This window comes from Bufo gargarizans, chromosome 4, assembly GCF_014858855.1.
Source record: "Bufo gargarizans isolate SCDJY-AF-19 chromosome 4, ASM1485885v1, whole genome shotgun sequence".
Lineage (NCBI taxonomy): Eukaryota > Metazoa > Chordata > Amphibia > Anura > Bufonidae > Bufo > Bufo gargarizans.
Genome location: NC_058083.1, coordinates 294,046,024 through 294,071,467, shown reverse-complemented (window position 1 = coordinate 294,071,467; position 25,444 = coordinate 294,046,024). Strand labels below are relative to the sequence as shown.

Here is a 25,444-nt window from a genome sequence, read left to right as displayed (position 1 = left end):
ATACATAAGCTAAATATTCATTCTGGTTCAGTAGATTTAGTTAAAAAGCTACTTTTATAATATGTAAATTACCTTGCTACCAGCAAGTAGGGCGGCTACTTGCTGGTAGCAGCCACATCCTCCGCTCCTAATGACGCCCCATCCGCTGTGTGATTGACAGGGCCAGGGAACGGAATCGTTCTCTGCTGGCCCTGTTTGAATTCAAAATATCGCGCCTGCGCTGTACCTGTCTTTAATCGGCGCAGGTGCACTGAGAGGCGGCCGCTCCATCCTCAATGCGCCTGCGCCGATGACGTCACATCTACACCCGGCGCAGGCGCATTGAGGATGGAGCGGCCGAGAGAGCGGCCGCCTCTCAGTGCGCCTGCGCCGATTAAAGACAGGTACGGCGCAGGCGCGATATTTTGAATTCAAACAGGGCCAGCAGAGAACGATTCCGTTCCCTGGCCCTGTCAATCACACAGCGGAGGATGTGGCTGCTACCAGCAAGTAGCCGCCCTACTTGCTGGTAGCAAGGTAATTTACATATTATAAAAATAGCTTTTTAACTAAATCTACTGAACCAAAATGAATATTTAGCTTATGTATAGGGAGCTCGCAGTGTAGGGATTATTATTAACCCCAAAAAAAACAAAAAACGGTTTAGTGGGCTGACAGAAGCCCTTTAAAGGAAACCTGTCATCGGGATTTTGTGTATAGAGCTGAGGACATGGGCTGCTAGATGGCCGCTAGCACATCCGCAGTCCCCAGTCCCCATAGCTCTGTGTGCTTTTATTGTGCAAAAAAAAATAATTTGATACATATGCAAATTAACCTGAGTTGAGTCCTGTACGTGAGAGGAGTCAGGGACAGGGCACATCACAGGTTAATTTGCATATGTATCAAATCGTTTTTTTGACACAATAAAGGCACACAGAGCTATGGCGACTGGGTATTGCGGATGTGCTAGCGGCCATCTAGCAGCCCATGTCCTCAGCTCTATACACAAAATCCCGGTGACAGGTTCCCTTTAAGGGGAAAAAATAAATGTGCAGGCATAGTTTTTCTTCCCTGTGCTGGCATCAGCCTCAGGGAACGAACTGCACATTCGCGAGATTACGGCGCTTCAAATATGTGACATCAGGGGAGCAAGGAGGAGATTCAGAGGATACAGGTGGTGCTGGGGTCCTTCACAGTGGGCCTGATTGTGCTCCTGAAACATTGTTAACAGCCCCTTGGATTTATATAAAATATTTTTTATTTTTTTATTGAATAAAAGCACTCAGAGCTATGGGAAATGTATATTGTGGACGTGCTAGTGGCGATCTAGCAGCACATGTCAGCAGCCCTATAGGCTAAACCTAGTTGACAGAATCCCTTTAATCTTTTCATTGGTGGCAGAGGTGGCCGTGTCACAGTGGGGAGGGAGGAACCTTCTCCACTGTCAGCCGATGAGAACGTGGTGTGCACAGACGGCAGCGCACGTCATGTTATCTAAAAGATACTAGGCTGCGCAGGGGCTAACAGCAAATCCCGGTATCATATCAATCTGGGTGCAAAAATACTGATCGGGTATCGAAAGTTCGATACCCGGTACAACCCTACTGTGTACTATTGAGCATAATGGAAGCACTCACTAGTATTCGCTCCATAAGACGCACTGCTATTTTTGTGGTGAAATTTGCATCTTATGTAGCAGAAAATACAGTATGTACGGTAGTGTGTGTAATGTGTATATATAAATTACACACACTTTGATGGGTCCCTTATTAGTAACTCTTTTTAATAGCTCCTTTCTTCCACCAGTGTCAAGTCAGAACAGCAGAGTAATCCTTGAGATAAGCAGGACTTTTGAATACCGTCTGAAGATGGAAGTAGAGTATGCCTCATCCCCCACCTTCTTACAAGAGACTTCTGATTCTACCCCTTTAGCACTTGGCATGGACCGTATTTATTGTAAAACGGTATCGTTTTTCTGGCAGGTCGTATTGAGTTTTCTAATTATGGAGCAACATTTCTTATCTCTGCCATGCTTTATGTAATAGTATTTAAGATGAATGTGTTATGTTTCATGTCTTTAACTGATCTATTAAAATGCCTTTTTTGCCTTTATTAACTGTGGCTTTTTTCCCTCTTTTATTGACTTCTTGGAAGTCTCATTGTGCTGACCCCATAAGCATGTTTTTATGTTTGCGATCCCACATAAATGGTATTATAGAGCTTGGGATAAGCTCACTCCTAGAGGTTTTTCACTATGTTGCGGTATGACATATTCTTGAACTCCGATTTTTGAAGAATGTCTTGGAAGGCATATTAGGTAAGATTAAGGAAAACATCTATACATCTAATAAGTTGACATCTGCAGTGTTATGATCACATGGTTTTAAGATGTCATAGGTTTAAAGCAACACTCATTCTTGGATTCTTATGTAATTGTAAGAAAATTATAACAGGTCACCATAGATTACAAATGGCTTCCTATTAAAGGGGTTATCCGATTTCAGAAATGCGCCCCCCCCCCCCCCCCCATGTGCCAGGCCCCTCACAGGTAATATACCTACCCAGCTACCTGCCCCGCTTCTGGTCCCCCCCCACTGCCGCTGCTGCTTCTCCTTGCACAACGATGAAAACATCCAGTGTATCCTAGTATCACAGAACATGGCACGCGCTGCGCTCGGCGCGCTCCATGTTCCTTCAGCAGCACAGGGGAGAAGGAAGCATTCCCTCCCTCACCCCCTGTGCCGCTGTTGCTGCTACCAATGAGGAGGGAAGGGACTGTGGCCACTCTGCCACCAATGATAATTACCCTTTAATACAGATGCAGAGGTCGGGTGCCGGCTATGTATTCTGCCGCCGGCACCAGTCTCCTGTATCTGTATTAAAGGTTAATTATCATTGGTGGCGCAGTGCGCCCTCCACCCCACAACCCCCCACCCTAGTATTAAAGTAATTGGTGGCAGTGGCCACAGGGTCCCCTCCACCCTCTTTAATGGTGGTACAGTGGCAGTTCTGATCGGAGTCCCAGCAGTGTAATCCTGGGGCACCGATCGGTTACCATGGCAGCCAGGACGCTACTGTGCACAGAGCATAGGGCAGCAGGGATAGTGTAAAGTCCTATTCATACTAATAGAGCTCTATTAGGGTGACTAGGACAAGGGATTAAAAGATCCCAGGTTCTAGCTCCCTAAGGGGGGAAATAGTTATTAAATCAAAAGTAAAAAAAAAAACACAAAATATTAAGTATAAATCACACCCGTTCCCAATTTTACATATAAATTATATAAACAATAAATAAATAAACATATTACATATCGCCACATCTGAAAAGTCCAAACGATTAAAATATAAAAAATATCTATGCAGTGAACGGCGTAACAGAAAAAAATAAAAACCGCGAGATTCAGCATTTTTTATTTTATTTATTTGTCACCTTTCTCTCCCCCCCCCCCCCCCCCCAAAAAATAAATAAAAATAAATAGGTCTGTTTAATTTATGGGCCGGACATTCCATAAAATGCGGAATACATGCAGCTTTTTTTGTGTCTGTGAAGGTTCTCATTTATCCAGGTTATGGTATATCTGTAAAGAATAAATCAAGGCAACTGGACGTACGGTAGATTTCTTGAAAACGTTTCACTCGTTCTTCCAACGAGCTTTCTCAATTCTGAGTGATTGTACAAAAAATTCTGGGAATAAATATGTTACTGAAATTACCAGATGTGAATTCAGTAACATATTTATTCCCAGAATTTTTTGTACAATCACTCAGAATTGAGAGCTCGTTGGAAGAACGAGTGAAACGTTTTCAAGAAATCTACAGTACGTCCAGTTGCCTTGATTTATATTTTACAGATATAGCTTTTTTTGTGTTTTTTATTTTTTTTCGAATGGTATCGTGTTTCGCAATACTTTTTTAAGGTATCTAAATCGAATCAAAATGTTGGTATCGTGACAACCCTACCTGGCACATGGGGAGGGATGTTTCTGAAATCAAAAAAACCCTTTTAATGCTCATTATAAGAGGCCCACATTTAAAGCCTTGTTCCATCTGTGTTTCATGAAGCCATCAGACTACTCCGCCATCTCACTTGAGTGGCAAGCTCCAAATAAAAACCTCTAAACTTTGTAATGGGTGTAGAGACCCTTTTACATGGGCAGACTAGTGTTCATAAAGACGCTTGTTGCTGATCATTGCCTTGTGTAAACAGCAACCGGTGTGGAGGCTCTTTAACCCCTTGAGGACCTCCACCGTACATGTACGGCGGAAGTCCAGTCTCTAAACATGGCACCCGCTCGCACATTTTCCCTTTTTAGATGCCATGGTCAAGTGGGACCACGGCATCGGAGCACTCCAGAAGCGGAATTTGCCCACTTCCGCTCCGGTAACATAGTTCCCCGGGTGAGATCGGGGAACTTGTTACAATATTCTAATAGACCGAAGCTTCAAGTAGGCTTCGGAGTCTATTAGAGGAATATACCAATACACGCCACTAGGTGGCAGCACTGTATTGTTATATTGAAAATTTAAGGGTTTAATGATGGCAATAACACATTGGTCAATCTAATGATTGCCAGTTATAGTCACCCAGGGTGACGTAAAAAAAAGTAAAAAGGTTTTTACAAATATAAAAGTTCAAATCACCCCTCCTTTCCTTAAAATAAAAATACTTAACCAATAAAAATAAAAAAACATCATGGACATCACTGCATGTGCAAATGCCCATACAATTAAAATATAACAATATTAATGGCAAATGGCGTAACGGGAAAAAAATTGGTATCACTGCAAAGTACAGATCGCCCCGTAAAAAATGAGCCCTCACATAGCCCTGTACACATAACTACAAAAAAGTTATAAGGGGCAGAGTATGGTGATGATGATTTTTTATTTTATTTTTTCTCCAAAGGTCTTAAGTTTTTTTCAGTATTAAAACGCAAGAACAATTATACAAGTGTGGTATAGTTGTAACTGTACTGACCTGGAGAATGAATTGCGTTTTTTCCCCCATTTGGATTTTTTTTACACTTCCCACCACGTGGTATGCAACCGTAAATGGCGCCATTAGAAAGTACAACCTGTCCCTAATGAGCCCTAATAAGGCTATGTGAACGGAACAATTAAAAAGTTAGGACTATGGAAAGGCGGGGAGTAAAAAACAAAAAAGTGGGAAATCCTCTGGGTCCTCTAAGGGTTAAATGAGCGCTGATTGACTTGTTTTATCGTCAATCAGCGCTCATTATGGACCTGCATCAGGACATCTAAAAGGACCCTTTTGGTGAGTGCATCAGGGTATGCTCATGTGCCTTATCGGGAAACTAGAATTGGGCATCTTCTTATAAGAGCTGATTTATTTTTCATACACTGTGTGAGCAAGTTCAGTTGACGTTTTTACCATGATTATAATTAATATGAAGTTCTACAAAGGTATAATGGGAATTAGCCAGAGCAGTGAGATGATTAGAAGATTTCTGCTCTGCAGAACTATGTGCGACATTACTTGGTCGACCATTCTCTTAAATAGTTGGTGTGCAATGCTACAGTTTGCTACAGGAGGAATGTGCATCCCCCAGCAGGTTCTTCCAGTGATAGCGGATAATGATCGGGGGTTTCGGTTACAGCCCCTACCTGCACTGATCACATGGATGATTACTTGTACTGTCAGAATAATTGCAAGTTGTATGGCAGACCACCCTCTTTAACCAGTGTCAGTTGAAGGCATGACCTAGAAACTCATTTGAGTTATGTAGATGATTAGGAAAGAAAGTCACGAGAACCAGCACATCATTATTTTTATGTATCTGACAGCAAGGACACAGCTTGGTTGACACATCCTGGATGACATCCTTTACTTCACACAAAGCAATTCTTGAAAAGCAAAAAATAACTGGTCATCTGTACGAGAACTGATTTCCCCCTGACGACCACTAGGTGGCAGTTGTGCTACATGGCCAAATATTAAAGTTTTTCTGTTTTTGGTTTCAGAGATCATCTTGAGTTGAAAAGTAATTGATGATGGATATGCGAATATATGTGTGTAGCTAGATAGATGGATGAATTACAATATCACTTCATATAGTGCTTATGCATATAATACCACTAGCCACTATTTAATATCCAGGATGTAATTCGGCACGTTTATTAATGCTAGCATTCCACTGAACAGTACATCTCAGCTGGGCCAACACGTCAGTGCCTAATGGTTTAAATATGGTCATAACTGGAATGTTAAGGCTACGTTCACATCTACGGCAGAAGATCCAGCAGGCTGTTCTGGCAGAGAGCAGTCTGCCGGATTTTGCCAGATCCTATAGTTGACCGCCAGATCCCTATTGACTTTAATTAGTTCTGTCAGTGATTTGCCTGCTTTCCGGCATGGGTTTCGGCTGGACAAAAACCTCTGTTTTTGGTCCTCCCGACAGCCAGCATTTGTGCCAGATCAGCTTGCCAGAGATGTAAACGCGGCCTTAGCCACATTGTGATATTCTTGTGTAGAAACATAGAATGTGTCGGCAGATAAGAACCATTTGGCCCATCTAGTCTGCCCAATATACTGAATGTACTGTTCCCACATTGCTAATGCCTCATGGATAACACATGATCGTGGCAGCCAGGACCCACCGCTATAATGTGAGATTCATGCTGACATCACATCATACACAACCTCCATCAAATGACTTAGAGTGGGAACAGGTAGGTACCAAATTAAGTATTTCATAATTAAAAAAAATTGGCAGAAGATATGGCCGAGGTAACTACTGTACACAAAAAAAAAAGTGTTCTAGCCCCGATGTGAGGCAGTTAGTTTATTTTGCCCCTCAGTAAGCTTTCTAGCTCCTGTTCCACTAGTTCTAGGTAGATACCATGGGTGACACTGGATCTCTTCTGCTGTAATATTGCATGCAAGCTCTAAACTGGAGCACAACCTGATCTTTGGTTGCTAATTATGTTTTTTTTTTTTTTTTTCCTCATCAGGGCTTTAATCCAGTTAAAAGATTGTACTTAGGGTTGATCTCATCACAAATAATCTTCTTAATAGTTGATCTATCAGTCGTATACAGCACAACATAATCGTCTTAACCTTGCTTCGACTTGCACCTTTTAGTCTAAAGAGAAACGTATAAAGCATATTTTAACACCTTCAGCAGAGTGACCATAAGCTGGGGTCACACAAGGGTTATCAGTGGTGATATTCTAGTTCCCCAAATTGTTGGGGTGGTGGAGAATAATTTTATGGAACTATTGCAATATTTTATTTGTTTACATGAATACCGTGCATGATGTATGACCCCAAAAATGAGAAGTGTTAAGTATGCAGAAAGGGATATCGAAAGCAAATATGTCAGGTAATATGTGGGTGATTATTTAGGATTTGGATCCAGTGCATGTGAAGCAACTGCTGGTTTGCATTTGATTTTCGCGCAGACCTAAAGGTAATGGTTTAGTTAGTGATCCTTTAAACCATTGTCGCTCGCCAACTACAAAACCCAGCACCACACCACTGACTTATACTGATCAGGCAGTGCATGACATGGATTATTTTTTGTTCATAGAACAAAACCAATTCTAGATTGCTTTATTATCCCTTTAAAAAGCACTGATGCATTTAGGACTGGATTCTGGTTTCATGACACTTGCTTAAAGGGGTTATCCCATGATTGATGTAAAAACATCATATAGTACACGATAATCTCTTTCTAACAAAGCTAGAACCAGCCCTGTACCTCACATGGATCCAGATATCTCCCCATTCATTGCTGTAATTGTAATTGCTGCTAGATTTATATCAAACTGGCACCTCATGTAGACTGTCCTTTCAGCAGCAGCCAAGGGGCGTGCCCATGCTCTCCCCATCACAGCTCGGGGGGCGTGCCCATGCTCTCCCCATCACAGCTCGGGGGGCGTGCCCATGCTCTCCCCATCACAGCTCGGGGGGCGTGCCCATGCTCTCCCCATCACAGCTCGGGGGGCGTGCCCATGCTCTCCCCATCACAGCTCGGGGGGCGTGCCCATGCTCTCCCCATCACAGCTCGGGGGGCGTGCCCATGCTCTCCCCATCACAGCTCGGGGGGCGTGCCCATGCTCTCCCCATCACAGCTCGGGGGGCGTGCCCATGCTCTCCCCATCACAGCTCGGGGGGCGTGCCCATGCTCTCCCTATCACAGCTCGGGGGCAGTTCAAGGATAAAATGGTCGCACATGCTCAGTCTCAGTGAGCCAAAGAAACAAGGAAAAGAACAAACAGCAGGTGGAGCTATACAGATAGATTTTATTGAATAACTCAGTGGCTATACTAAATTTCTAATTACGTGCAATTGCAAAAGTATTCAGATCCAAGTGCCGCTTTGAAAACTGTAGAATATTTTTTGTGGAATAACTCCTTTTAACTGTATAAAATGTATAAAGTTTTACTGAATCTTTTTGTATAAACCTATATATCAATCCGCTTGTCCCTGCACTATAGCATGCTGCCTGCAGATTGCATTACATTTCATGGTGACAGGTTCTCTTTAAGAAGGGTTTGACGTCAAACTTTCTTTAACCCTTTCATTACCAAGGATATATGTAATATACTATGCAGTCCAACAAGGACAATGGCACAGTCTCATCCACTCAAGTGTTTGTTGGCACATGTCCTAAGTAAATCCCTTCTGCCATAGAATCCAAATATATTTACAAAGATGGAACAGCATTCGTCAGTTCACTGCAGTTATTGATAAATTTAAGGAATTTCTGCCACCATTGATAATTGACATAGGTTGCAACACTTTGGCCCTTAGTTTAGTGCCCTCTTATCAAGCTACTCCATAGGTTACAAATGAGTGGTGGTGGCGCTCAGAATTAGGGCTGAAACGATTGCTCGATTGAATCAAGTGACCTGACTCTGGTTCTTTTGAATTATTTTTTTATTTTTTATTAGAGTACTCGATTAATCGCTGGATTAATCGATAGAATACTTGATTACAAAAATAGTCGATAGCTGCAGCCCTACTCAGAATGTAAGCCTCCGAATGATACCAAGCTCAATATTCAAGATGCAATATTTGGAGACCCTTTGAAGTCAAACGCACAGAACAGTTACCCCAGAGGTGGGGGTAGATATAGGAACTTATACATGTGGTGTTATCTGCTTTATCAATCAGGGAGGGTATGTGTTCTCTGGTTGTCACTAGGGATAAGCAAATCAACTTCAGTTGAAACATCCAAAGTCAATTCGCATAAAACTTCGTTCTAATACTGTATGGAGCAGGAGCTCCGTACAGTATTTGAATGTATTGGCTCCGATGAGCCGAAATTAAGACTTCGCGAAGCAATAACTTCGGCTCATCAGAACCAATACATTCAAATACTTTACAGAGCTCCTGCTCCATACAGTATTAGAACGAAGTTTTATGCGAATCAACTTCGGATGTTTCATCCGAAGTCGATTCGCTCATTCATAGTTGTCACTGAAAGAAATTAAAGAATTTGTCCAGTTTCTCCTCTTTTGGTGCATTACTGAGGCCAGTGATTGGCTGCAGTGGTCAAGTGTTGACATGATATCAGTTGCAGCTGGCTAAACAGAGCAAGGTCAGGAGAACCAGCGCTGGATCCACTCAGTTCTTTGTTGCAGTCTATTACCCAGTATTGTGTGGTTTCTTACTGAAGCTGGACAACCCCTTTAAGGAGGGGGCTGGGATTTTATGTTATATTTGGAGTGAGAAGACGAGCAGTTGCAGATGTAATCATCCCCTGTACACAATTCGAACATTTGTCAACACAAATGTTTACTGGTATCTGGATTGCAGAGTGTTTTGATCTCTTCAGCTCTGGTGATGATACCTGCATGTAGACATAAGTCTCATGTACTCTATGAACTCTCTTCATTTTGAACTTTTATTTTTAGGGGGAGTTGTTAGTCTCGGGCTCTGCTTGGGTCAGACTTTTAGCCACAGATTAGAATTTTTATGCATTTAAAAAAAAGTTACACTTTGCAGAGTTAGCCAAAGTCAACCAAATGTGCCAGATGTCAACTTAAAAAAATAAAAATTGACTATGGCGGTATAATACACTTTCTTTTATTTTATAGTTGGGGCTTTATTTGTTTTTGTGACAATGGTGAAAGTAGCGTAGACAGCAGGAGGGTTAATAATGAATACATTGCTTGTTAATGGAATTGTTCCTTTAGATTGTATTTTTCCAATGATGTTTGGTGGGATCAAGTAAATGGTTGCGTAAACAGGATTAATTTTTTTTTTCCATACATTATCCTGTTGAAACTCTACTTTAGAGCCCATGCACGCTAGTGTATATAGTGTAGGGCTGCATCTATCGACTATTTTTGTAATTGAGTATTCTATCGATTAATCCAACGATTAATCGAGTACTCTAATAACAAAAAACTAATTTAAAGAACGTTTTTCTATATAAACCCCCCCCCCCCCATGCCATCAGGTCCTCCCTAGTGCCATCAGCTGAGCCCTAGTGCCACCAGCTTTCACCCCTAGTTCCATCAGCCTCCCCCCAGTGCCATCAGCTCCCGTTTCTCCCCCAATGCCATCAGGTTCTCTCCCAGTGCCACCACCTTGCCCCCCAGTGCCACCAGCTTGACCCTCCTAGCCATGTCCCCAACGGCAGTGAAATAAAATACTTACCTCTCCTGTAGGGGTGCCGCTCCACAGCTCGTCTATCTTCTCTGTGCGCTGCACTGTTGTCCTGATGTCACACAGCGCCAGGTCATAGTGCATGCTTACGTGCGCTATGTTCTGACGATGTGTCAGGATGAAAATGCAGCGCGGTGCGAGCCGGCGGGGGACCACGAAGCGGTGAGCAAGTGCTTCACTCCTGCTCCGTGGTCACATGACACAAACGTCTAATTACTTGATTCAATCGTTTCAGCCCTAATATAGTGTACTGTGCACAGCCGCCAGCGTTTTATGGAGAAGTAATACGGCACCCAAGGAAACATATATGGGCCCTACCGACCTCCATACGTCCAGTATGATTTCATACGGAGCTGTTTTTTCTGTCCACTTAGTGTGGCATTTTTTTTGTTCACTTTGTTTTGTGCACTCTGCATGGCTCTGACAGTCTGAGTTTTTGTATCACTTCTGAAATATTGCTTGAGCCCTGTGATTGTAAAGTGAAGTAGATGAAATAATCCTCCTACACTAGAATCCTGATAGTTGAAGTTTAGTTTGTGGCGCTCCTCCCCCATGGCCCGCTGCCAGTGACCTCTTTCTGCAGACTGTCTTGGAAGAGCGATTTAATGTGGCAACTGTATTAAGCTGCATAGCTCTGAGCTCTGATTCCTTATGCAGCAGATCGTACTGAGACATACTAATCCAGCATTCAACTTAATCTCCCATTTACCACTGGCATTTTTTTATACCGATTGACCTGATGAGTTCTTTGTGTTTATACAAGGAGAGAAATACAACGAATTGATCGAGAATGAATACTTTATTCCTGCCCATATTAAACTGGTTTTCCAGCTCCAGCTGCAAAGAAGAACCTTCAGATAATACTTGTGGCAATGCTGTTGTTTTCTGAAACCTTCAAAATGTTCACACAAAGAGAAATTGAAAGAAACTAATCGTAATGAAGGACACTAGGTAACAATAGTGCCTCATGTAGTGCTGGTTAGGGTTGTTTAGGGCAGGCATGTCCAAACTGCAGCCCTCCAGCTGTTGCAAAACTACAACTCCCAGCATGCCTGGATAGCTTACAGCTATTAGGGCATGCTGGGAGTTGTAGTTTTGCAACAGTTGGAGGGCCGCAGTTTGGACATGCCTGGTTTAGGGTATCGAATTTTCAATACCCATTCAATACTTTTGTCCAGTATCGACCTCGATACCGGGATTTGACATTTTTTGATGCTAGGATGCGCTACTGCACAGTCTTGTATCATAGAGCTATCAGCGCGCACCATGTTCCCTCAGCAGCACAGGGTAGGAGGAGTCTCTCCCTCCCATCACGAGAGAGAAGCGGAGGGGGGGGGGAGGGCGCACTGCGCCAGCAATGAACGTTAACATTTAATACTAATAAGGGAGGCTGGGTGCAGAATCGCATAGCCCCCGGGGTTAACTGCCGCTGATCGCAGCTTCCTGTCAGAGGCTAGGTGACGGCTATGTGATTCTGCTGCCCGCACCCAGCCTCCTGTATTAAACGTTAATTATCATTGGTGTCGCAGTGTGCCCTCCTCCCCAGTATTAAATCATTGGTGGCGCGGTGCGCCCCCCCCCCCCCCAACCTCCCCAGTGTTAAAATCATTGGTGGCAGTGGCCACAGTGTCCCCTCTCCTCCTTTTCTTTGGTGGTGCAGTGTCAGTTCAAATCGGAGCCCCGACAGTGTAATCCTGTGGCTCCGATCGGTTACTATGGCAGCCAGGGCGCTACTGAAGCCCTGGCTGCCATGGTAAGCTCCCTGCTGCTGTGTGCATAGGGCAGCAGGGAGAGTGTAAAGTCCTATACACCCTGATATAGCTCTATTGCATGGGGCCTTATGGTGCAATCTGCATGTGAATTGTGTGCAATTTTGAATCTCCAACACCTATTGGACAATACAGAAATCTATGCACAAGTATGTCGCAGTCATGCAACATACATTTGAAGGGGTTGCTTAGGATTTTGATATCGATGGCTTATGGTCAGGATAGACCATCAATATCGGATCAGCAGGCGTAGGATACCCCATACCTCCACTTATCAGCTGTTTTGCTGTAGCTCTGGAGTCTACACTAGACAACTCCAATAAAAATAATAACCGAACAAATCCTCAAAAATTGAGAGATCATATGTGAGTCAAACTCATGATAACCAATAACGAACACACATATATGAATTACAAAATTTTATTAATATGTCACTTTAAAAGACACAATTACAATTAATGATGAGTATAATATAAAATGCAGTAATGTGGTGGCGCTACAGAACAGCGCCCCACCAAGGATATGCAAGGGATGTTGTATGTACCCACAACCCCTTGTCTACAATCAGCCCTCATGAACAAGAGAAATAATCTCAACAGCAGCTCAGAGGAGACAAAGGGTTAAGATCAGGATGCAAGTGCTGGTCGTTAGTAAAAGGATGCAAATCAGACAGTAGGAGCAGTATATGTGTCCCGCATCCACTGAGGATGTCATGATAGATGACCTGCATAAGCTACATATCACATCAACATAAACTGAACCGGCACATATACATAACACATAATAAGTACTGGGAAACAAACCTGCAATCCCTGGTGAGCGGACCCCTGACGCACGTTTCGCCAAGCTTTTTCAAAGGGGCGTGTCTATCCTGCCAATTACTCAGCCTTAAATCCAGCCTCAGATGGAGAAGAGCCAATCCGCTGCCTCATTAGCTATTACAACTCAGCCCATTGTCCGCCTCCAGATGACAGATCGTGTCCTCACTTCCGCCCTCATCTTCCACTTTGTAAGCACACCGCACACCTAACTTCCGCCCACACCACAGCTAAATGGTCCGAGCGTTACATCACTTCCGCCTCTGACGTAAATGCAACAGCTCCTCCCTGATGAGTCCTGTCATACTCCGTCACACAAGACGGTGTTAGAAGGTGCTGGTAATAGATAGAAACATACTTCTGTCCACCCGCTCGGCAGCATTAATATCCATCCACTGGGATGAAGACAATTCCCCGGTACCCACTACCTCCAGATTGCCATAATGTCAATGGGGCCGATGGTTTCAGTATGAAAAGTGGGGGCAACGGCATCAGTTATGATGCATCACAAAGCAGGGAGTGGGGGAAGTGGGGTGGGGAAGCCGAGGGGTACAATAAAAAAGGGGGAAAGGAGGAAAAGGGGAAAAAGGGCTAAAACCCAGGGGGCACAACCATCATTAAAAAGCCCTGATAGAAAAAGGGTAACCCTTTTTCTATCAGGGCTTTTTAATGATGGTTGTGCCCCCTGGGTTTTTTGCCCCCACTTTTCATACTGAAACCATCGGCCCCATTGACATTATGGCAATCTGGAGGTAGTGGGTACCGGGGAATTGTCTTCATCCCAGTGGATGGATATTAATGCTGCCGAGCGGGTGGACAGAAGTATGTTTCTATCTATTACCAGCACCTTCTAACACCGTCTTGTGTGACGGAGTATGACAGGACTCATCAGGGAGGAGCTGTTGCATTTACGTCAGAGGCGGAAGTGATGTAACGCTCGGACCATTTAGCTGTGGTGTGGGCGGAAGTTAGGTGTGCGGTGTGCTTACAAAGTGGAAGATGAGGGCGGAAGTGAGGACACGATCTGTCATCTGGAGGCGGACAATGGGCTGAGTTGTAATAGCTAATGAGGCAGCGGATTGGCTCTTCTCCATCTGAGGCTGGATTTAAGGCTGAGTAATTGGCAGGATAGACACGCCCCTTTGAAAAAGCTTGGCGAAACGTGCGTCAGGGGTCCGCTCACCAGGGATTGCAGGTTTGTTTCCCAGTACTTATTATGTGTTATGTATATGTGCCGGTTCAGTTTATGTTGATGTGATATGTAGCTTATGCAGGTCATCTATCATGACATCCTCAGTGGATGCGGGACACATATACTGCTCCTACTGTCTGATTTGCATCCTTTTACTAACGACCAGCACTTGCATCCTGATCTTAACCCTTTGTCTCCTCTGAGCTGCTGTTGAGATTATTTCTCTTGTTCATGAGGGCTGATTGTAGACAAGGGGTTGTGGGTACATACAACATCCCTTGCATATCCTTGGTGGGGCGCTGTTCTGTAGCGCCACCACATTACTGCATTTTATATTATACTCATCATTAATTGTAATTGTGTCTTTTAAAGTGACATATTAATAAAATTTTGTAATTCATATATGTGTGTTCGTTATTGGTTATCACTAGACAACTCCGTCAACTGTGCAGGAGACTGAGCTGGTAACTACAGTATGGTGTCTATTTACTTCAATCATTGTTAAAATCCGTTGGTAGCTTCTTAAGTTCAAACCATCCAATTTTTTGCATATGGGTAAAACATCAGATTCCACAAAGATCTTCTTCTTACAGAGAGCCCTGTGGAGTATCAAAGACCGCACCAATAGTGAAGTCCTGTAGACACTATTCACATGCAAAGAATTTGGCGGCTCACTCACTGTTTACCTATGGAATAGGTGCACTGCCGCACAGCACTCCCTGTTGCTGGTAAATTGCAAAAATGTGAGATAAGGTTGGGCGTCACTCAATATCGGGCATCAGCCAGACAACACCATATAGTCTGAAAATATTATATTTGTATTAGACTTACAACATGTTGTATAAAACTTGCAATAAAATTACATAAAATACTCTAAAATCACACATATAACACATATAACCCCCTCTAAGACCGCTGGTTGGATCTCCAAAGCTCAAATATATCGATGTCCCCGATGGTTCAATTGGCCACCAGGGTGGAGCCAGGGAGGCAAAAAGTCAATATTGAATTGCAAAGAGTCACAAAGATACTTAGGCGTTAGTTGTAATAAAACGCAGGGTTACTTTACCACTCCTATAGACTGCTTGTCCTTTGAAATGCGATTGCTCTGTGAGCTGTAAAGACCTGTGGATCCGATCTCTTCTATTGGAAATCCCCGGTGTTTAGCAATATTCTTTATGCCTTTGGCCTTCCAGGAGCTGCTTGTGGCGTCCCACGTGGTGCTACTGGATAGGTCAGGTGACTTTCAATTCCAGGCGGGGTTTTCAAATCTGTTCGGCATCCGATCGTAAATGTAAATTTCTTCCTTATGTCGTCCCTCACTGTCTGTTTACTATACGCGTTTCGGGTTACAGCAGCCCCCTCCCCGAAACGCGTATGGTAACCAGACAGTGAGGGACGACATAAGGAAGAAATTTACATTTACGATCGGATGCCGAACAGATTTGAAAACCCCGCCTGGAATTGAAAGTCACCTGACCTATCCAGTAGCACCACGTGGGACGCCACAAGCAGCTCCTGGAAGGCCAAAGGCATAAAGAATATTGCTAAACACCGGGGATTTCCAATAGAAGAGATCGGATCCACAGGTCTTTACAGCTCACAGAGCAATCGCATTTCAAAGGACAAGCAGTCTATAGGAGTGGTAAAGTAACCCTGCGTTTTATTACAACTAACGCCTAAGTATCTTTGTGACTCTTTGCAATTCAATATTGACTTTTTGCCTCCCTGGCTCCACCCTGGTGGCCAATTGAACCATCGGGGACATCAATATATTTGAGCTTTGGAGATCCAACCAGCGGTCTTAGAGGAGGTTATATGTGTGATTATAGAGTATTTTATGTAATTTTATTGCAAGTTTTATACAACATGTTGTAAGTCTAATACAAATATAATATTTTCAGACTATATGGTGTTGTCTGGTTAATGCCCGATATTGAGTGACGCCCAACCTTATCTCGCTATTCACATGCACTTGTATTTGTTATACTTCACAATATCCCTAAGGGACAGATAAAAAGGATCTATCATAATTTTACTGACGTGACAGACTATAGAGAACAAAGCCAGATTATACAGGACAGGTTCATAGAAAAAGGATCTTCGAGGGAAGAATAACAACTTGTAGTCGAAGTATAGAGGAGAAAGGAAAAATGACGGGTAGGGAAGGATTGTAAAATAATAAAGATTTCCGATTTGCGTTTCTTACGCAGTACACCACGCATGCTGGCCTTATAAAGAATGCCATCCCAAAAAATTGGACGGTACTGAAAAATGATCCTGTCCTGGGAAAAGAAATCCCTGACCGCCCGGATATTATTTTTAGAAGCCCCAAACCTTAGAAATCATTTAGTGAGTAGTGCGATTCCCATAGATACTGGAAAACGAAAGCAAGATAAATTTGTATGGTGTGGGTTCTGCCTTCCATATAGGAAAAGGAAAGGGAGGTTGAAAATGGTGTCTATGATTCATTTGAATAAAAGAAATAAGGACTATAAAATTAAAGGAGAAATTACATGTGAAAGTTCAGGGGTTGTCTACATGCTGGAGTGCCCGTGTGGCCTCCAGTATGTGGGCCGCACAATGAGAAAGCTTAAAGGGTTTCTACCACCTCATTTGGACCTAACTAGCTGTCAGACACTAGCGATCTGCTAGTGTCTGCTATACCTAACAGTGCTATTCTAAGACCTTTGTGTGCAGCCGTTACACTAAAAAAACAACTTTTATTGCTATGCAAATGAGCCTCTAGGTGCTATGGGGGCGTCTTTTCAGCACCTAAAGGCTCGGTCTACTCACTATTTCTGCCGCCCACCGCGTCCCTCCAGCCCGCCAGTCACTGTGCGAAATACAGAAGCGCACAGCGCAGGCGCGGGAACTTGAGCTGGGGCTAGGTTGGCTGTCAATCAAGAGGATCGGGGCGGGCTGGAGGGACACGGTGGGCGGCAGAAATAGTGAGTAGACGGAGCCTCTAGGTGCTGAAAAGACGCCCCCATAGCACCTAGAGGCTCATTTGCATAGCAATAAAAGTTTTTTTTTTTGTGTAACGGCTGCACACAAAGGTCTTAGAATAGCACTGTTAGGTAGAGCAGACACTAGCAGATCGCTAGTGTCTGACAGCTAATTAGGTCCAAATGAGGTGGTAGAAACCCTTTAAAGCACGAATACAAGGACATATAAGGAACATCAAAAAAGGTTTGGAAACACATGGGGTCTCTCTACATTTTAAAACCGCTCACCAGAAAAACCCGAGAGTACTTGTGTTAGCTGGGGTGGAATTAGTTAAGGGGAATTGGCGGGGGCGGGGGATACTATTGCAAAGATTGATCGACAAGAGGTAAAATGTATGTACGAGTTGGACACGATCCAACCACAGGGATTGAATGTGGAGTGTGATGTGAAACCGTACCTGACATAGTAAGGGTCCATTCACACATCCTCAAAATGGGTCCGCATCTGTTATCTGTTCCACAATTTTGCGGAACAGGTGCAGACCAATTCATTTTCAATGGGGCCGGAATGTGCTGTCTGCATCCGCACTTCCGGATCCGCAAGAAAATAGAACATGTCCTATTCTTGTCCGCAATTGCGGACAAGCGAAGGCATTTTCTATGAGAATGTCGGCGATGTGAGGTCCGCAAAATGCGGAACGCCCTTTGCCGGTGTCCGTGTTTTGCGGATCCGCAAAACATATACGGATGTGTGAATGGACCCTAAGAGATATATTTGACGGTAACTCGCTTTTCTTTACGCTGTACCCTGTTATGAGTAATGAATGAATGGAAACGGCTGCATCTTACGGTAGGCTCTATGAGGATTGGTCAGTATGAACCACGTGGATGCGTGAAGGTCGATGATGTGTGGAAGGGAGTTTATAAATGGGATCTCCTGTAAATAAAAATGTATACATGTGTAGTTTTTGTAGAAGGAATGGTAGGCTAGCTACCATTAATATGAGGGGACTTAGATTAGTTCTATATATATTGGAGGTCTATATTATAGATTAAAGTTTAAAATAACTTTTTATGGGATAAAAGTAAGAGTGGGGGAGGGAGAATGGGAGGATATTTAAAGATCTTTCCTAATGATTGAGGTACACACCCCTGATGAAGCATTGGAGCGAAACCCGGGTCGGGCATGAGCACAAGGCTTTTTTTTTTTTTTACCCATTTTATGTGCATATATTTATCTACGCTTGTGAATATAATAAATTAATTTTATTTTAGGCAAAGTGTTTGCAGTGCTTTACTATTGGAGTGAATTTCTCTTCTGTAGAATTAACCACGGGAGAGACACACGAGTCGGTTATAGGAGTGTGATGTGCCGACGCTTGTGAGTATAACAAATACAAGTGAATAGTGTCTACAGGACTTCACTATTGGTGCGGTCTTTGATACTCCACAGGGCTCTCTGTGAGAGGAAGATCTTTGTGGAATCTGATGTTTTACCCATATGCCAAAAATTGGAAGGTTTGAACTTAAGTTACTAACAGAAATCGCGTGGTCCACTTAAACGCATTTGACTGATTGTAAACGGAGCCCACTTCACATTTGGGACCTGCGGCGTTCAAACATTGAGGCAACGTATTAAATAAACTTTTTATTTGTATTATTAAAATCCTGGGCAACTTTTTTAAAGTCTACGCAGGCAAAGTTGCACGCGGCCAGAAATCCAGCAGGACAGGACTTTGATATGTCGTCGCAACACAACCATGGTCACAATCATTACTTGATTGGAGTTGCTGAGTAGCCCTAGACTAAAACCCTACAACCTACTGCAATTCCAAAGTGTGATGAATGTAGTGGAGACCTCGCGTAAACACCCCAGTATAATTAGCTGGCTGCATTGATATTTTTTTTTTTTTTTACAACCAGGAGCTCGTTTTTCCCTTTTGGCACTTGACAGCTGGTTAGTTGTTGGATCAACCCAATTATCAGCTCATCTATTTCACTAGGCCCATCAATATGTACGTTGTCTTTCATTACTCCATTCTCCTTGTGAAGTTTCTAATGACTTCCCAGAATGAGCTAAAAAATGTTCTCCGACTCGGTTGCAAGATACTAAGCCTCTTCTCTGTAATGTGTATGCTGTGTGTGCTTCTCGCACTGATTGCTTAGATAAGACCCTTCACATCAAATTAGGCTTCAGTTTGAGAAAGTTATAGCATGTTTTTCAGCCCCTGAAATGTGACCTCCTAAAGCAGGTCACAATTTACAATGCACATACAGTCTGACTAATGGCCGCGTTCTCTCTTCCATGTATTAATAAATGGCACACATAATAAATGTATTCATGTGAGGCTGAAGACTGGTATGCAACAGACAAGTATTAGGGTCACAAACAAAAAGTCCATCTAGTGGAACAAAGGAAGTGACCTTTTTCAGTACATGGCTTAAATATTCTAAATGGTTCACAGCAATTTACAGTGCGCCCTTGTCAGAGCGGGAGGAAGTTACACTTATTCATGCAGCTATGCACCCATTTTCTTTGCTACTCTGTTACTCAGCCCCATCCTGTTCTTTTAATTGATTCTGACACTACTCTACATAGAATCCCATTCATGTACAGATACACATTGTTCCATTCTGTGTGTTAACTAAGTACATAGCAACAATTGTGCACTTTATATACAAGCAAGTGTTCCATAAAATCCGGATAGTGGAACTAATTTTTCCATACTTCTCGTAAGTGAGAGAATGCTGGAGGTGCTGTGCTTTATGGGTAATCCCAATGCAGCGCCTCAATATTTTATGCTTAAAGTGAACCTGTCATGTGATTTCTGCTGGCCCTTCTGTGAGGGATTTGATAAAGGGAAAGAAGCTGAGCTGTGTGATATAGAGATGTATATGATTTTGGAGAGGGCTTTCTGAGTAAAGAGTAGAGTAAGACCAGACATACACATTAGAGAGCTGTAGGACAAACCCCCCCCCCCCCCTTCCCCACCCTCAGTCTTATGTCTGCTCAGCATGTGGCTGGAGGCGAGAGAGTGAGGAAAACCAGACTCTACTGGCCGCAACGTATCTCCCTGAGAACAAAAGGATCGGCAGTTAATATTCATCAGGCCCTAGTACACAATAGGCTACTTTCACACTGGCATTTTGGTTTCCGTTTGTGAGATCCGTTTCAGGGATCTCACAATCGGTCCAAAACGGATCAGTTTTGCCCTAATGCATTCTGAACGGATAAGGATCCGCTCAGAATGCATCAGTTTGGCTCCATTCCGATCTGGAGGCGGACACCAAAACGCTGCTTGTAGCGTTTTGGTGTCCGCCTTACGATGCGGAGGCAAACGGATCCGTCCTGACACACAATGTAAGTCAATGAGGACCGATCCGTTTTCACTGACACAATGCAAAACGGATCCACACCCCCATTGACTTTTAATAGTGTTCAAGACTGATCTGTTTTGGAAATGTTAAAGATAATACAAACGGATCCGTTCTGAACTGATGCATGTGGTTGTATTATCGGTGCGTGTCCGTCTGTGCAGATCCATGACGGATCTGCACCAAACGCGAGTGTGAAAGTAGCCTTAGATGGCAAACCAGTGCTGCTGAAATCAGTGATATTCCATGGGGAGACATGACTCCCAGTAGAGACATTGAGAGTCCTGATTATTCAGCCCACACAGGATGATTGACCGCTTTCCCTTTATCAGTGTGTATAAGAAGGGCTGTAAATTAGGACATGGACGGCGTTAACAGTAGAGCTGTGAATGTGGTAGCCTGATCCGAAGGGCTGTGCTGGCATAAATGCCGGATGTCGGCCGGACAAAAACTGCTGCACGCGGTGGTATTTGTCCAGGCAGAACCGGACTTTTGTGCAGGAAAAGCAGCTGGATCACCGCCGGATCCCTTTATAGTTATAGGGGATCCGGTGGCACATGGTCGTATCCAGCAGGCGAACTCCGGTAGCCTGATCCTCAACCAGATCGGGCCACCGAAATTCAAATGTGACTGGATGGGCCTTACTGAGAAAATCTGCCCCAAATCATATAAGCCTATATATAACAGATCTCAGCTTCTATCCCTCTGCCATATCCTGCTAGGGCAGCAGAAATTACAGGTTAACTAAAGGTGGAAATGTCATTGTTAACAGTTTTTATCAATCATATAAGAAATGCAATGTCAGCAAGCAGTACAGCAATGAAGAGTTGTAAATGATATTTATAGTCACATGTATATAGTCATACTGTAACATACACAGCTATACTGTACCCAATAGTCAAGTTGTATCTAATTATGATCAAATCAAAATAAGAAGAAAGAATACATCCAAAATATGGAAAAGACTAAGACAGGGGAAAGGGGACACAGCAGGTAAATTGGGAAGAATAAAATCTTATGGTGACGTTCTCATAATATACTGTAAGAACCCTGCTGAATCCGAAAAGCGTTCCAAAATAAACCAGACACAATCGAACTAGAATTTGTTGCTCGGCATACCTGTTAGGTACTCCATATTCCTAAACCTAAACATATAGCTCCATGGAGGAAGGAGGAGACTGTTGTTTCCAATGTTTAGTAATCAGACATAAGAGCAACTTAGCCATTTTAGGGCCCAAAGGAAGAACATTCAAAAAAGGAAAGAAAAAAAGTGTTGTCTGACCAGAACACCTGAATACGCAAGTCTAAAGTGGATGAAGTAGTGTCCCTTATACCTCCAGAATAAGTCTAGAATTTCTGGATTTAACCTATGGTGCCAAAACATTAAGAGCTGGTTTTCTATATAGACAGCACAAAAAGAGCTTTTAGTTGCCTTTTACCTAATAAGCTTCCTTGTACCTGAAGATTGTGGCCGACCAAGAAAGGACTCCCCCTGTTCATATACAAGGGTGTAATAGGCTGGTCTGAATGTTATATACAGCCGAAGTGAGACCCCTCTTGGAAGTACTTTTATTGGGCAAAAAAAAAATGAAATGCTTAATCTGTAGGTAAGGTTACTGACATCTCACAAGCTAATTAAAAGTAGACTGCAAGGACACCCATGGTGATATTTGCAGTGTCCTTTTAGCCACAAAATCCTCAAATCTAAACAACTGTTTCTCGAACCATGGCATTGAGGCCGGCCCAGTCAACTCAATGGGAAACCTTGGATTACAAAAAAAGGTCATAGGGCAACACGTTGAAATTTCCCTGAGCAAACATGCCAAATATCAATAATAAACTGCATAGGGCCTAGTAACTTGACATTTACCATATATAGATATTTGAAGTAGACCATAAAAGCCAATTGGAGCAATCCCAAGCTTTTCCAACTCTAACAATTTACCATATACAAACAGTTTGGACCAGGCTGGTAAACGGCATAGGTGGGCCGCTAAGTATAGTTAGCTTTGTAGACATCTAATTGCAGGGAAGATTGCAGCGAAACTGCATTTAGGGACAATTTTCACACTGTAGACATACACAAATACACATGAAAAAATGCAAAAAATCGCACCCATGTATATTCTGAAAATAGACACTGGCACATTGAAATTATCAAAACATGATCTCAAAAAAATTCATGTTTGTGGCTTAGTCATGTTTTTTTTTTATGAACTTCATCTGTACTTGCCAAGGAACTGTGGCAAATCTGCACGCTATTGCCCCATGGCTGCTGCATGGAAACCCAGCCTTGAGCAGTAAACATCACTTTTTGAACCTTAATCTGCAAAAATGGATGAATATAAATGGCTGCTTCTGCAAAAATGGATGCTTCAATAAAAAGTTGCTTCTGAATATTATTATTTTTTTACAAAGTTCTCTGCCTGTAGGCCAAGTCAAAACCAGAGCATTACTAGGCACGCTTGCTTAACTTTACGACCTGCTTGCTAAATGACTTTACAGAATTTGTTTAATATACTTCAGTAGTGTAAACTTTCCATTAAATTAAACCTGCTGCAGATTTACTTGTTGCATCCCGTTATCATTGACATTACATTTTTCTACATATATACGATTCTGCTTTCAAAGGAATGAATTGGGAAATATACAGTTAGCATTTCTTTCCATTGCCTGGATGTCGGATTGTTACAGCCTGGGAATATTTAGGGGCCTCCTGTGGAATGTAGCCACATTCCAAATCCATGCGCATTCAATTATTGATTGTACTGATACCACCCAGCTATAATGGGTTCATCTAATAAGATGCCACTCTTCTTTTCAGGTTTTCACAAGGCAGGAACTCTAAGATTATAGAAAACATCAATGACATGACATCTGAGCACTGAAGCTAGGTCCTGGCACATTCCAGTCCTACAACACCAGCTATATGTGCTATGTGAACAGCTCTGGGAGCCCTGAAAGCAAGAGATTGCTGGTACTTACATAAATCCATCCCCTGCAGCCATAGCGGTCACCAATTTCACAGACTTACAGTCCAGTTCAAGCAGCTGTCACGGTAGGATTTCCTCATCAACTCGGCAGATTACATTTTTTGTGCAAATCCAGCATAATTCTATTTTGCTACTCTTTTAGTTTCTTTCGTAGTAATCCAACAGTAGTGAAATGGCTCCAGAGATTTAGGAAGTGTCACAACTTGTGCTGGATTGTAATCAAACAAATCAATGCCAAATGACCAATAGTCTTAATACAGTAGTTTAGGGTACTGTATAAATTAAATGATTGGATTAACAATCTAGGTGTTTTTTTTGCCCAGAATGTGTTTATAGATGTTCATTTTAAATATATATATTTTTTTATAAAGCACTAATAAAATTATGCATTTACTGTCTATTCATTACAAAGAAACAAGAAATATACAATATCTAGTAGGAAAATCGTCTTGACCTGTCTGGTATGAGTACATTTTGGATTGACAAATTAGTTGTTTTTTTTAAAGTTTTTTTTTTTACTTACTTTTGGAATCTGTAGGTCCATTTTACACATATCACCGGACCAACGATTGTTCATTTTGAACATGTTATGGATGTTTCCATCAGGACAGGAAGTGGCCTTACTCTTAGGCATAAATATGTATGGGCTTGTTCACATCTGCGTTGACTTTTTCCTTAAAAGGGTTTTCCCAGATTTTTATACTGATGATGTATCTGATCGCTGGGGATCTGACACGCCCTCCGATCAGATGTTTTGAGAAGGCACTGGTCCTCCCATGAGTGCCGCTGCTTTCTCGAAGCTCAAGAAGCACAGCACCGTACATTGTATAGCGGCTGTGCATGATACTGCGCTCAGCTCCATTCACTTCTATGGGGCTGAACTGCTCTTAGGCCACGTGACACATGAATGTGTGATCACTTAGCCTAGGAAAAGCAGAGAGAAGAGCTCCAGTGCCTTCTCAAACAGCTGATCAGCGGGGGTCCCGGGCGTCTGACCCTCACTGATCAGTGTAAAAATCTTGGAAAAACCCTTTATTCTCTTCCATCAGAAAACAGGATCCATTAAACAGATTGAATGACAGATACAAACAGAACACTTTCTGATTCTTTCCATCATCCACAGAAAAATAATATGACAAAAACAAAGACATGTGCACTCTGCGGTCTAACCCTCGTACTGGTGTAACATTGAGAATAGCCAACATACAGTGCTGCACATAATTATTCAATTTTGACTCAGTTACTTTTATTCAACCATTAAGTAATTTTCTTGACGGGAAGTGACATAGGTGTCTCCAAAAAGATAATAAGATGATGTACAAGAGGCATTATTGTGGGAAAAAAAAAAACATTTCTCAGCTTTTATTTACATTTAAGCAACTGTGGAAAATATCAGAGGATGTGGTCAGAAGCCAAAAGTGACACCTGTGCTGGCCAGGAGGATAGTTAGAGAGGTGAAAAAGAATCCAAGGATCACCACTAAGGCTATCCTGGTGAATCTGGGCTCTGCTGGTGTCTCAAGGCAGACAATCCAACGGACACTGCACAATGCAGACCAATTCAGACTTCTCCAGATAAGGCACACGAAAGCTCGCTTGGCCTTTGCAAAAGCTCATCTGGACAAAGAAGACGACTTCTGGTCTTCTGTGTTATGGTCAGATGAAACAAAAATGTGATAGTTTGGTCACAATGATGTTTCCTTCATTTGGCGTAAAAAAGGAGAAGCCTTCC

The 25,444-nt window shown here is 42.8% G+C and overlaps 2 protein-coding genes across 3 annotated transcripts in view; one reads left to right on the top strand and one right to left on the bottom strand.

The window, feature by feature from the left end:
• The window catches only part of HDAC2 (histone deacetylase 2), a 63,729-nt gene extending 61,638 nt beyond the window's left edge, over positions 1 to 2,091 (top strand). For both annotated transcript variants that reach the window (XM_044288776.1, XM_044288777.1), the window contains exon 14: positions 1,786 to 2,091. In XM_044288776.1, the coding sequence (XP_044144711.1) occupies positions 1,786 to 1,816 (31 nt within the window). In that variant the 3' untranslated portion in view covers positions 1,817 to 2,091. The remainder of the gene's footprint in view (positions 1 to 1,785) is intronic.
• The window catches only part of LOC122933775 (protein ALP1-like), a 104,973-nt gene extending 80,426 nt beyond the window's left edge, over positions 1 to 24,547 (bottom strand). Inside the window, exon 1 of the mRNA XM_044288783.1 lies at positions 23,706 to 24,547. The gene's annotated coding sequence lies outside the window, so the exon portion shown is untranslated. The remainder of the gene's footprint in view (positions 1 to 23,705) is intronic.
• Between the last annotated feature and the right edge of the window lie 897 nt (positions 24,548 to 25,444).